Source organism: Nycticebus coucang, chromosome 18 (assembly GCF_027406575.1).
Source record: "Nycticebus coucang isolate mNycCou1 chromosome 18, mNycCou1.pri, whole genome shotgun sequence".
NCBI lineage: Eukaryota > Metazoa > Chordata > Mammalia > Primates > Lorisidae > Nycticebus > Nycticebus coucang.
Genome location: NC_069797.1, coordinates 34,719,118 through 34,732,846, shown reverse-complemented (window position 1 = coordinate 34,732,846; position 13,729 = coordinate 34,719,118). Strand labels below are relative to the sequence as shown.

Genomic DNA, 13,729 nt, shown 5'->3' with positions numbered 1-13,729 from the left:
CATGAGTTTGAGGATGCTATGAGCTACGATGTCATAGCACTCAATCCCAGGGCGACTGAGTGAGACTGTCTTAAAAAAAAGAAAAAAAAATCGTAAATGTTTGTGTGGTAGAAGAAAGCCTTAAATGAGGATTTTATAATAAGAAAGGTAAAGAAGAAAAATATGTGTAATGAGACAGGTAAATGGTTGACATGGGAAAGAGGCAGATCTGTAAGAGAAAACAATGGCTGGGAACATACGTATACTTTAGCCACAAAGGCCTAAGACCTCTACAAAATGGTAAACAAATGAGAACTGAAAGGCCACTTTTTTTTGAGACAGAGTCTCCCTTTGTCACCCTTGGTACAGTGCCATGGCATCACAGCTCACAGCAACCTCGAACTCTTGGACTTAAGAGATTCTCTTGCCTCAGCTTCCCAAGTAGCTAGGACTACAGGTGCCCACCACAACACCGGGCTATTTTTGGAGACGAGGTCTCTCTATGGCTCAGGCTGGTCTCCAACCTGTGAGCTCAGACAATCCACCCACTTCACCTTCCCAGATTGCCACCACACCCAGCTGAAAACTACATATTTATTCTGAATAAAATTGTGGTAATAACTGGCCAGGCAGTGTGGTTCAAGCCTGTTAATCCCAGCACTTTGGGAGACTAAGGCAGGAGACCTGCTTAAGGCCAGAAGTTTGAGACCACTCTGGGCAACACAGTGAGATCTTATCTCTATAAAAAATTTTTAAAACGTAGCTGGGCATAGTGACACACTTCTGTAATCCCAACTATTTGAGAGACTGAGGCAGGAGGATCACTTAAGCCCAGGACTTGGAGGCCACAGTGACTTATGACTTCATCACTGCATTTTAGTCTTGGTGACACAGTAAAACCCTTTCCCCCCCTCCCTAATCCTCCCCCTAAATTTATGAAAATAACTGTGATAAGCAATTTTCAGGACATCCCGTCATGTAGCATATGACATCTATTTGTACTCTCTGGCAATAAAAGGACTGTAAATTGAGTCATTTAAATAAAAGGACCCTGCCTGGGCAATATTAAGACACAGTCCCTACCAAAAAAAATTTTTTTAGTAGGGCATGTTTCTCCCAGCTACCTGGAAGGCTATGGCAGGAGGACTGCTTTAGCCTGGAAGTTACAGGGTATTGTGGGCTATAACTATGCCACAGTATTCCAGCTTGGGTGACAGAGTGAGACCCTGTATTTAATTAAGGACATACTAATTTAGTAAGTGTCTAGGTTTTATTCTGTCTGTACATTAAGACACAATATGCAAAAAAATTAAATTTAGTTCAACTAGTGGTAACATTAAAAATCTTTCATTTAAATACTGAAAGAAAGGAAGAAACCCAAGGTCCCCTAAAAACTTCCTGACGGAGTTCTGAGCTAGGAACTTATATATTTTGTCAGCATCACTATTTTTCCTCATGCAATTAAAATACTTTGGACTCCACTCAGTGCCCGTGGGTTTGAAACTGGCCTGGGCCCGCTAAAAAATAAACAATGATAACTATAACAAAAAAATAGCCGGACATTGTGGCGGGCGCCTGTAGTCCCAGCTACTTGGGAGGCTGAGGCAAAAGAATCGCTTAAGCCCAAGAGTTTGAGGTTGCTGTGAGCTGTAACACCAGGGCACTCTACCCAGGGTGACATAGTGAGACTCTCTCTCAAGAAAAAAAAAACAAAAACAAAACACCCTTCCAGTCTATTTGCTGTTTTACTGGTTTTCCCTCAAGAGAACCAGGTAGTCCTCTTCCTGGCTGGGGTAGAGGGTGTAGGCCCACAGACCAAAGTAGATCCTTTCCCTTCCCCATTCCAGGACTTCCGCTAACGCACTCTACCAACGGTGTCATAATGAGACTCTGTCTCAAAAAAATAAAATACTTTGGACTAGAGTAAGATTTGAGACACATATCTAAATCAAATTTTAAGTAAGAGTATAACAAATTTATAGAACATGAAGCAGAAAAAAAAACTTAAATCAATTTACAAATAAATACCCTACCCATGCTTCATGACATGGAGATTCCATAGTTTCATCACTTCCTTCTCTCCTTCATTAACATCAGAAAATTCTTCAATTTGCTAAAAGAAAAAAAGAAAAATACCTATTAAGTGCAGAAAACCTTTGGAAATATTCAAAAATAGAATGTTTTTGAAAAATGCCACAACGTATTTATTTATATAGCAACATTTCTTAAAATCAACTTCTATTTAAATAGTATTTCCCTCTTAAAATTACTAAGTTATGAAATAGTTAACTATAAATATACAAAATATACATGACACAAATTCACATGAAGCTATATCTCCTTTACTTGGTATGACACAACTGTGAGTATTATGCATTCCAGGATTCCTTAATTTAGCAAAATAGATACTTTACATTGAGTCAAAAGTCTAGTTAATATTAAAACAAATTTTCAAACAAAATTCATTTAATAAAATTCTAAGATCACTGCCAATAATGAAGGTGATGATAATAATAATTACTGTAATGGTTTTTTCTCTTAGCCATTCGGGATCTTTTTCATCTTCACTATCAACTTCCATTTCTTGTGGACGGAGAGGTAAACAGGTATCACTATGGAAATACAGACGATTGTGGCCACTACTGTATGTTCGTTGCTGTTCTACTTCACCATCTTCTGATTCAAGAAATTCGGACATGCTTGCTTTTGTTCGTTTTGGCCTAATGAAAATAAATGCTGATTAAAAATGGCAGACATCTGCATCATCTAACCTCATGACTATGAATTCAGCTTTGTAATAATGTAAAGTATTATTGTATTACCACTTTATAAAACCACAAAACAATTGTATTTGCAGCAATCCCCCCAAATTATTTCCTTTCTATATATAATGTAAAATAAACCTATTATGTATCAATTTATTTATTTATTTGTATTTTTTTTGGAGACAAAAGAGTCTCACTTTGTCGCCTTTGGTAGAGTGCTGTTGCATCACAGCTCACAGCAACCTCAAACTCTCGGGCTCAAGTGATTCTCTTGCCTCAGCCTCCCCAATAACTGGGACTACAGGTGCCCACCATAACACCCAGCTATTTTTTTTTTTTTTTTTAGAGACAGGGTTTTGCTCTTGCTCAGGCTGGTCAAACCCCTGAGCCCAGGCAATCGCTTGTCTCAGCCTCCCAGAGTGCTAAGGTTATAACAGGCCTGAGTCACTGCACCAGGCTATTATGTATCAATTTAAACACCAAAATGTTAAAGATAAACTAAAAAAATAAATATAAATAAAAGGAGAAAAAGAAAGTGCAAGTTAGGGTGGCACCTGTGGCTCAAGGAGTAGGGCGCCGGTCCCATATGCCGGAGGTGGCGGGTTCAAACCCAGCCCTGGCCCAAAACCACACACACACACACACACACAAAAAAAAAAAAAAAAAAAAAGTGCAAGTTAGGGCACATTCAGATTGGAATATGCATATAAAATCCTACATGTCAAAATTGTGTATTCCAACACATATATCTACAACGTAGAAAAACCACAGCACTGTTTGTACACACACATCTATCCAGCAAGTTTGTTTTTTCAGTTTTGCAAAGATAAAAAATTCTCTCTTAATCTCAGTGGTCAAATATATTGCTGTGAACACACCACTATAAATGTAAAGCCTAATGGAAAGAGAATCATTCTCAGGTATTACCTAAAAGGATACTATCATAAAATATAAAATGATGAGAATAGAGTTCTTTATATTTCATACCACCCAGATAAAGTATACCCCTAGTTCCCACACCAAGACATGCACACAGAAACTTCCATTGGGAGAATTCTTTAATTCCACTAATCACTGCAGGAATAGTGACATTAACAGTTAAAACTCAAAGAGAAAGCTTTAAGGAGGAAATAAGAAAATTCCTATAGCATCAGGAGCTTAAGAGGGTTATAAAGCAGTGAAGTACCCCAAAACCTTATCACAGAGAAGTAATGCATTCCATCTACCTACTAGCTTTGTCTGGCTCCTCTTTGTTCCTCCAACATCATGTATAAAAGTTAGACAATAAACTATCGTTGTGTCTTTTTTACATACCGGCACACAAGAATATGTGTGATAGGTGTTCTTTTTACTGGTCCATTGCGACTAAAAGCAAATCCAGGTTGGCGATGAATATCCTGAGGATTTCCTGCATAGGAGCCATCATAACACTCATTGATAGAAACATCTATTCTAGCACCTTTTGGATGATACTGTAACAGAAAAGGCAAGGTGTTTATTAGGAAAAGAAAATATTTTGGGGAGGGGGAGGAAGACAATCTTACTATGTTGCCCTTGGTACAGGGCTGTGGCATCACAGCTCACAGCATCTTCAAATTCTCAGGCTTAAGCAATTCTCCTGTCTCAGCCTCCCAAGAAGTCTCCCAAGTAGCTGGGACTACAGGCACCTGCCACAACACCTGGCTGTTTTTTGTTGCAGTTGTCATTGTTGTTTAGCTGGCCCGGGCCATTTTGAACCTGTCAGCCTTGGTGTATGTGGCTGGCACCATAACCACTGTGCTATGGGTGCCGAGCCAAGAAAATAAAACATTAATTACCTTACCCTAAATACCTACCCCTCCAATTTACTCAATTAAAAATAATATGCTGGTTCACAATATATTGAAAACTAAAACAAGCCAGGCACATCTGCATGATAAACACAATCAAAAGAACTGGAGTTAACTGGATGTGTTAAAATCTTGACTGTGCTGTTTATTAGCTTGGTGACCATACAAATTATTTCTTGCCCGGGCAACAAGAAAATTATCACTTAATTCAAAGAGCTGATGTGAGGCTGGGTGCAATGGCTCATGCCTGTAATCCTGGCACTTGGAAGGCCGAGGCGGGTAGATTGCCTGATCTCACAGGTTCAAGACCACAGCGAGACCTCATCTCTAAAAATAGCCAGGCATTGTGGCAGTAGTCCCAGCTATCTGGGAGGCTGAGGCAAGAGAATCACCTGAAACCAAGACTTTGAGATCGCTGTTAGCTGTGATGCCACAGCACTCTACCAAGGGCGACAAAGTGATACACTATGCCAATATTATTATTACAAATATATGTAAACTAAATCATTTAATGTAATTCATGCATGTATCAATCCACCAAAAGCACAAAAATAAATTTTTTTTTTTTTTTGAGACAGAGTCTCAAGCTGTCACCCTCAGTTGCAGGTGTCGTTATTGTTTTAGCTGGCCCAGGCAGGGTTCAAATCCACCAGCCTCAGTGTATGTGGCAGGTGCCCTATCCACTGAGCTACTAGGCACCGCCCAAATGCAGAAACTGGTATTTTTACATAAAGTACAATTTTTAAAAGTTGCCTTATGCTTAATGTATGTTATTGGTAAGAAAAAATAAAAAATTTTACTCACCACATAATTGAAGATAAATCTGCTATGGCAGAGTTTAAGATGCTTGAGTAAACTATAAAGTTTGCGGCAGTTCAGAGTACACCAAGGGCAGTGCAGGTCATCTCTTGCTTCAGTTTGTTGTCTCGTATTATTGTTATAAAGAAACTTAAAAAACAAAAACAACATCAAATCTCCAACAAATATATATTTTGTTTCAATATCACTTCTAAAAAGTTTAAACAACTGAAAAATAAAATTAGCAATATTCTTATTTAAATATGCCAAAATTTTCAGATCTAATACAAAAATGCATTTCATGATTAAAGAAGGTTCAGCTATATTTACCTGATAAAATATTCTTAATTTTTGTCGGTTTTCATTTGAAGTATCTTTTTCTTTTCTTGATTGTAGATCTGCAGTCAATGATTCTTTGACAGCTGAAAATACATTAAATGCTAAAAGTTTCACAGAATTCTACCTATGGTATTTAACACAATTTCTGTTTTCTCCCTCAACTGATGATCACAGGAGCCTTAATCCTTTAATCAGCACCCTTAATCAGAGTTTAAGGTTTTCATTGGCAGGACCCATTTTCTTTTTTAAAAAACATTCTCCTATGTCCTAAGCCATTATAACCCCCAAGTAATTATATGCTATCACTATGTAGTTTTAAGCAGTTTGAAGTCAGAGTGTAGTTTTACTGGTCTTTGCTCACTGCTGATTACTCAAAATACAGTCATCCAGCCAAGTGCTGGTTTATCAGAAATAAAGAAAATGATTATATTAAAATTAGGGCAAATCTGAAAGGTAGCTATTGATTCTAATAGATTCTTTTTCAGATTTAAGGGGGAAAAATACTTATTTTTCCTAACAATCATCCTACATGTATAATATTCTAGAGAACTTTTCACCTATTACACTAGCTTGAGAGTATTTTGAGAAGCAGACTATAATTTACTAGGAAATCTTTCCCATGACAAGGCCATTTTCTCTATCTCTTTAATCTGACCAGTACAATGACCTACACACAATGAATGTACATGAAAGCCCAATGTTAAAGACATCTTAAGCATCCTCTTTTTTTTTTTTTTTGTATGACAAGAGTCTCTGTTGACCAGGCTACAGCACCATGGCTCACAGCAACCTAACTCTTAGGCTTAAGCAATCCTCTTGCCTCAGTCTCCACACCTGTTATGACGCCCAGCTAATTTTTTCTATTTTTAGCAGAGATTGGGTCTTGCTCTTGCTTAGGCTGGTCTTGAACTCCTGAGCTCAGCTCAAGAGATCCACCTACCTGAGCCTCCCAGAGTGCTAGGATTACAGGTGTGAGCACCCAGACCCTCTGACTTTTTTAAACAGATAAAAACACATGAAGGCTCTAAGGTCAAGGACAGTGTTCCTATCAGGCAAATATAAAATGATCAACAATGCAAGTTAGGCTGAAATTCAGCAGAGAGCTAACTCAATTTGTACTTTTCTTAAAACCTGTTTTTTTTTTTGGTAGAGACAGAGTCGCACTTTATTGCCCTCGGTAGAGTGCCATGATGTCACACTGCTCACAGCAAACTCCAGCTTTTGGGCTTACGCGATTCTCTTTGTCTCAGCCTCCCGAGCAGCTGGGACTACAGGCGCCCGCCACAACGCCCGACTATTTTTTGGTTGCAGTTCGGCTGAGGCTGGGTTTGAACCCGCCACCCTGGGTATATGGGGCCGGTGCCTGTGGCTCAGTGAGTAGGGCGCCGGCCTTATATACCAAGCCTGAGGCAGGAGAATTGCGGAAGCCCAAGAGCTGGAGGTTGCTGTGAGTCCTGTGACGTCATGGCACTCTACCGAGGACAGTAAAGTGAGACTCTGTCTCTACAAAAGAAAAAAAAGAGGGCAGCGCCTGTGGCTCAAAGGAGTGGGGCGCCGACCCCATATGCCGGAGGTGGTGGGTTCAAACCCAGCCCTAGCCAAAAACTGCAGGAAAAATAAATAAATAAATAAATAAATAAATAAGGAAAGGGCAGAAAAAAACAAACAAAAAACCACTTTTTTTTTTAGACATAGTCTCACTTTGTCATCCTTGATAAAGTGCTGTTCCATCACAGCTCACAGCACCCTCATAGTCTTGAGCTCAGGTGATCCTCTTGCCTCGGTTTTTCATTTTTAGTAGAGACAGGGTCTCACTTTTGCTCAGGCTGGTCTTGAATTTGTGAGCTAAAGCAATCCACCCACCTCAGCCTCCCAAAGTGCTAGGATTACAGGCCTGAACTACCTCGGCCGCACTCTTAAAACATTTTTAAAAATCTCTTTTAGGGCGGTGCCTGTGGCTCAAGGAGTAGGGCGCCGGTCCCATATGCTGGAGGTGGCGGATTCAAACCCAGCCCCGGCCATAAAAACAACAACAACAACAACAACAAAAAAAAACGAACAACAACAACAAAAAAATCTCTCCTTTTATAGCCGGGCGTTGTGGCAGGTGCCTGTAGTCCCAGCTACTCGGGAGGCTGAGGCAAGAGAACTACCTAAGCCCAGGAGTTGGAGGTTGCTGTGACCTGTGACACCACAGCACTCTACTGAGGGCGACAAAGTGAGACTTTGCCTCTAAACAAAACAAACAAAAAAAAAATCTCTTCTTTTAAAAATTTACTGCATCTCCTGGCAGTTTTGCTGGAAAAAAACTTAAAAAAACTTTTTTACTGCAAAATTTAACCTGATAAAATTCAAGATTTGATGATCCTCTTCCAGGTCTAAAATTGTAAAAAACACTATAAAATACAGAATACAATTCTATCATACAGAAAAAATTTTACATGAATTATACAAAGTATAGTTCCAAAGCCCTTTATAGCTATAATTTCAAAATCTTGAAAACCAAACGTTGTCATGAGTTTCTAACGAATCTATTTAGTAGAAAATCTTGTACTAAGTTAAGTGAAAACTTACCTTGGAAGTGTTATATCTGACATATATACTATACAGCATTATCATACTTCTAAAATATTAAAAAATAATTGATATTCCCAGAGAAATCTGGCACAACAGTTCTAGATAAATTGATCAGGCTTGGTGCCCGTAGCATAGTGGTTACACAGCCAGCCACATATACCAAGGCTGGCAGGTTTGAAGTCAGCCCAGGCTACCTGAACAACAATGACAACTGCAATAAAAAAAAAAAAAAATAGCCTTGAGTTGTGGCAGGCACCTGTAGTCCCAACTACTTCAGAGGCTGAGGTAAGAGAATCTCTTCAGCCCAAGAATTGAAGGTTGCTGTGAGCTGTGACTTCACAGTACTCTACTGAGGGCGACGTAGTGAGACTGTCTCAAAAAAAAATTATTGATCAGTACTTCAGCACAAAACTTTATATTTAATATATGAGAACCCTAATTTACCAAGGTTCATAATCTATCTAATATTTATTATTTACCTATCTAATCTTATATTTTTCAAAAAGTACTCCCATGGTCAAAACACAAATGAATTAATCTAAAGCATAGGACCTAATTCTATAAACCATTATCTTCTTTTTTTACAAACCATTATTTTGACTGCAATGTTTTCTTACCAATAGTTTGAGAAGGTTTAACTGAACCAGGCTTGTTTTCTTGATGGAGACTCTCTGAATTTCTAGTGGCAAGAGGCTTGGCAATAGGAGCTGTAGATTTATCACTTGTCTCTCCTGTCCAGCGAAGAGTGAACTGTAATGTAGGTCCCTGAGAAAATGTTTCAAATGGAGGCAGCCTCTAAAAAATAAATGAGAGGAATAGAAAGAAATTTCAGGACTGAAAAGATACTCATTTTATAACAAGTCAATACAAATTTGATTTAAATCAATAGATTTGCCTTTAAAACCTAAATGCTGACAGAGATGGCCAGGTAAAGAAGACCAATGTATGGAGCAGTAGATACTATAAAACTGGAAAGTTCAGGCTTTTTACAAGAGGCAGCTATTCTTTCAGGTAACAAACAATTCGTCAAAAAAAAAAAAAAGCAGCCACTTGTTAGTAATAGCTGAATTGTTGTCCTGTATAAACACTGGCCCAGTAGAGTCAGATTTTCAGTCAGAAAATTCAAGGTCAGGCTTGGCACCAGCCACATAACACCAAGGGTGGCAGGTTCGAAACTGTCTCAGGCCACCTAAACAACTGCAACAACAAAAAAAAAGCTGGGTTTTTGGCAGGTGCCTGTAGTCCCAGCTTGAGGTTGCTATGAGCTGTAATGCCACAGCACTCTACCCAGGGCAACTTAGTGAGACTGTCTCCAAAAAGAAAAGAAAATTCAAGGTCAGAAATTCAAGTTTTAATGGGAAATCTTCCCATTTACATAGATAACCATTTCAAAATGTCTTTAAAAAAATATGCATACCCAAAGCCTGCCAGGTTGCAATCTCCACTCCTAAGTGAGGAAATTATTTTCCTTTTGTAAATTGAACAGCTTTTGCAATTATTAATTTTCCTTGACTTCTCCCAGTTTCACTGACAAAGACTGCCCCTGTTTCTCTTCTTTAGTTTTGGAACACTGAACTAACATGGCTTTCCTCCTCTACCTCAAATCACTTATGACTCTTTCCTTGGTTTCCTTAATTCCTAGCTAAGCTTTAGCCATCTGCCCAAATCTCTCCCCCATCCTAAGGGATTTACTTAGCAGGCTAATGATCCCAAATTGATTCTTTTCTCATCTTTGTATCTGAGCTCTAAGTACCTCCAACAGACTCATGACATTTAATTCAATGTCACCTTGAACTAAATCATGTTTAGAAGTGAATCCACCTTTTTAATTTTTTTGTTGTTTTTTTGAGACAGAGTCTCACTATGGCACCCTCGGTAGAGCGCCATGGCAACACAGCTCACAGCAACCTCAAACTCTTGGACTTAAGTGATTCTCTTGCCTCAGCTTCCCAGTAGCTGGGCCTACAGACACCTGCCACAACAACGCCCAGCTATTTTTTTGTTGCAGTTGGCCCCAGAGGGTTCAAACCCACCAGCCTAGGTGTATGTGGCTGGTGCCATAACCACTGTGCTATGGATGCTGAGCCCATTTAAAAAATTTTTTAATGGTAGAAAGTGCTGAATTCTAGCCTATATGACCATCAGAGAGATGATCTTTTGTTCCTAAAGTGAACATTCTGGCCCAGCAGGGTGGCTCACATCTATGATCCCAGCATTCTGGAAAGCCATGCAGAAGGATCACTTGAGGCCAAGAGTTAGAGACCAAGCTGTGCAGCATAGATAGACCTGGCCTCTACAAAAAATAAACTAACCAAGCATGGTGGGGGCACCTATAGACGTAGCTACTGGAGAAGTACAGCCAAGAGGCTTGTTTGAGTTTAGGGGTTAGAGATTGCAATAAGCTGTGATCATGTGATTCAACTCTAGCCTGGGCCACAGAACAAGACACTATCAACAAAACAAAACCAAAAAAACACCTTTCCATAGCCGGGCATTGTGGCAGGCACCTGTAGTCCCAGCTACTTGGGAGGCTGAGGCAAGAGAATCACTTAAGCCCAAGAGTTTGAGGTTGCTGTGAGCTGTGATGCTATAGCACTCTACTGAGGGTGACATAGTGAAACTCTGTCTCAGAAAAAGCCCAAAACAAAAGAAAACAAAAAAACCCACCTTTCCTTTCTACGTGCAATTTTTACTTCCCAGCACTGTCATTCTACAGTGACCCTAAGCTAAAATTTTTGGAATTATAGCAGATCCCTATGCTTTTTTTTTACCAAGTCCTTTAAAATTGTCTATCATTTCTTCCTCTCCCTTCAAAGACATAAGAAAAACCTTTGTATAGATCCTTATTACCTTGCTATTAAAATATGTAAGCTGTTCTCCCTACTTCTAATTTTTACTTACCTATCCAAATATAGGAGATCAAATAATATTCTCAAAAATGTCTATACTATTCTCTTCTTTAAAAACCTTCAATAGGCACAGCGCCCATAGCACAGTGGTTATGGCACCGGCCACATACACAGAGGCTGGCAAGATAGAACCCAGCCTGGGCCAGCTAAGCAACAATGACAACTGCAACAGAAAAATAGGCGGGCATTGTGGCAGGCGCCTATGATCCCAGCTACTTGGGAGGCTGAGGCAAGAGAATCACTTAAGCCGAAGAGTTTGAGGTTGCTGTGAGCTATGATGCCACAGCACTCTACCAAGGGTGACATAATGAAACTCGCTCACAAAAAAAAAAAAAAAAGAAAAAAAAAATTCTAAGAATACCTATTACCTAACATCTATTCACAGTTAACCAATGACTTACTACTTTGTGACCAAGTTGAACAATTAGAATTGTTAGACAGTATATACAATTTTAATTTTATACATATTGTCAGTCTGCTCTACAGTAAGACTATACCACTTTATTCTTACTTCAAAGTATTACTTGAGACTGTATGTGTCCTCACATCCCTAACAATACTAGAGGCTATCAATCTTTTTCTGTTTGTTTCTTTGAAACAGAGCCTCAAGCTGTCGCCTTGGGTAGAGAGCCGTGGCATCACAGCTCACAGCAACCTCAAACTCCTGGGCTTAAGTGATTCTCTTGCCTCAGCCTCCCAAGTAGCTGGGACTACAGGTGCCCACCACAACACCCGGCTATTTTGGGGTTGCAGCTGTCATTGTTGTTTGGCTGGCCAGGGCTGGATCTGAACCCGCCAGCTCAGGTGTATGTGGCTGGCACCTGAGCCGCTTGAGCCACAGGCACTGAGCTGAGGCTGTCAATCTTTTTTTTTTTTTTGTAGTTTTTTTTTTTTGGCCAGGGCTTGGTTTGAACCCACCACCTCTGGCATATGGGGCCCGCGCCCTACCCCTTTGAGCCACAGGCACCGCCCTAATCTTTTTAATCTTTGTTATACCAGTATTTCTACTTTTGTTTGCATGTCTTTGAATACTGTGAAAAAACCTTTTTAAAAGGTTTTTATTTTTTTTGCAGTTTTTGGCCGGGGCTGGGTTTGAACCAGCCTGACCTCTGGCATATGGAGCTGGTGCCCTACTCTGTTGAGCCACAGGCACCGCCCTCTTTTTAGAAGTTTGCTGGCCTTTTACATTTAAGAATTGCCTGCTTATGGGCGGCGCCTGTGGCTCAAGGAGTAGGGTGCTGGTCCCATTATGCTGGAGGTGGCGGGTTCGAACCCAGCCCCGGCCAAAAAAACCACAAAAGAAAGAAAAAAAAAGAATTGCCTGCTTAGCTCAGTACCCATAGCACAGTGGTTATGGCGCCTGCCACATACACCGAGATTGGTGGGTTTAAACCCGTCCCAGGCCAGCTAAAGCAACAATGACAACTGCAGGAACAACACCAAAAATAGCCCGGTGTTGTGGCGGGCGCTTATTGTCCCAGCTACTTAGTAGGCTGAGACAAGAGAATTGCTTAGGCCCAAGAGTTTGAGGTTGCTGTAAACTGTGACACCACAGCACTCTATCCAGGGTGACATAGTGAGACTCTGTTTCAAAAGAAAAAAAAAAAAAGAATTGCCTGATTGTCTTTTACTCATTTTTCTTAGAAGATTGCCTATCTTTTCTTTATTGATTTATATAACTCATATACTGATTTATACAACTCACAATATTGTGTATTCATAACATTGTATTCAGTATTACAAATACACCACCACCCCCCGCCCACCATCATTTCTTTTTAGTTTTTGCAGTATAGAAATGATTTTTGGCTGAGGGGTGTGCTCACACATACTCCCAGCATTTCAGGAGCCTGAGGTGGGAGGATTACTTGAGGCCACAAGTTCGAGACCATTCCGAGCAACAAAGCACGACTAGGTTTTCTTTTTTTTTTTGAGATAGAGTCTAACTTTGTCACCCTTGGTAGATTGCCATGGTGTCATAGTTCACAGCAACCTTAAACTCCTGGCCTCAAGCAATCCTCTTGCCTCAGCCTCCCCAGTAGCTGAGACTACAATCATCTACCACAACGTCTGGCTATTTTTAGAGACAGGGTCTCGCTCTTGCTCAAGCTGGTCTTAAACTCCTGAGTTCAGCCAATACACCTGTCTCAGACTCCCAGAGTGCTGGAATTACAAGTATGAGCCACTGAGCACAGCTGTAAAAAAAATTTTCTAAGAAGCCAGGCACGGTGGCACATGCCTGCAAGGCCCAACTACTTAGGAGGCAGAGGAGAAGGATTGCTTGAGTCCAGGACTTTGAAGCTGCAGTGAACTATGATAATGCAAATGCACTCCAGCCCTGACAACAGAGCAACATCCAGTCTCAAGGAAAAAAATAATAAAACAAAAAAGGGAAAATTAAGAAATGATTTTTAAAAAATTAGCAAGATAGGGTCTCTCTCAATTGTTCAGGCTGGAGTACAAAGGCACAAACATGGCTCACAATAGCCTTTAACTCCTGGGCTCAAATGATCCTCCTGCCTTAGCCTCCTGA

At 40.1% G+C, this 13,729-nt stretch overlaps 1 protein-coding gene across 3 annotated transcripts in view; it reads right to left on the bottom strand.

Moving 5' to 3' along the window:
* Positions 1 to 13,729, bottom strand: part of SUZ12 (SUZ12 polycomb repressive complex 2 subunit) — a 52,389-nt gene that overhangs the window by 4,061 nt on the left and 34,599 nt on the right. For all 3 annotated transcript variants that reach the window (XM_053571039.1, XM_053571040.1, XM_053571041.1), the window contains 6 exons: positions 8,905 to 9,082; positions 5,702 to 5,793; positions 5,378 to 5,521; positions 4,059 to 4,216; positions 2,501 to 2,699; positions 2,013 to 2,092 (listed from right to left, as the gene is read on the bottom strand). In XM_053571039.1, the coding sequence (XP_053427014.1) occupies positions 2,013 to 2,092; positions 2,501 to 2,699; positions 4,059 to 4,216; positions 5,378 to 5,521; positions 5,702 to 5,793; positions 8,905 to 9,082 (851 nt within the window). The remainder of the gene's footprint in view (positions 1 to 2,012; positions 2,093 to 2,500; positions 2,700 to 4,058; positions 4,217 to 5,377; positions 5,522 to 5,701; positions 5,794 to 8,904; positions 9,083 to 13,729) is intronic.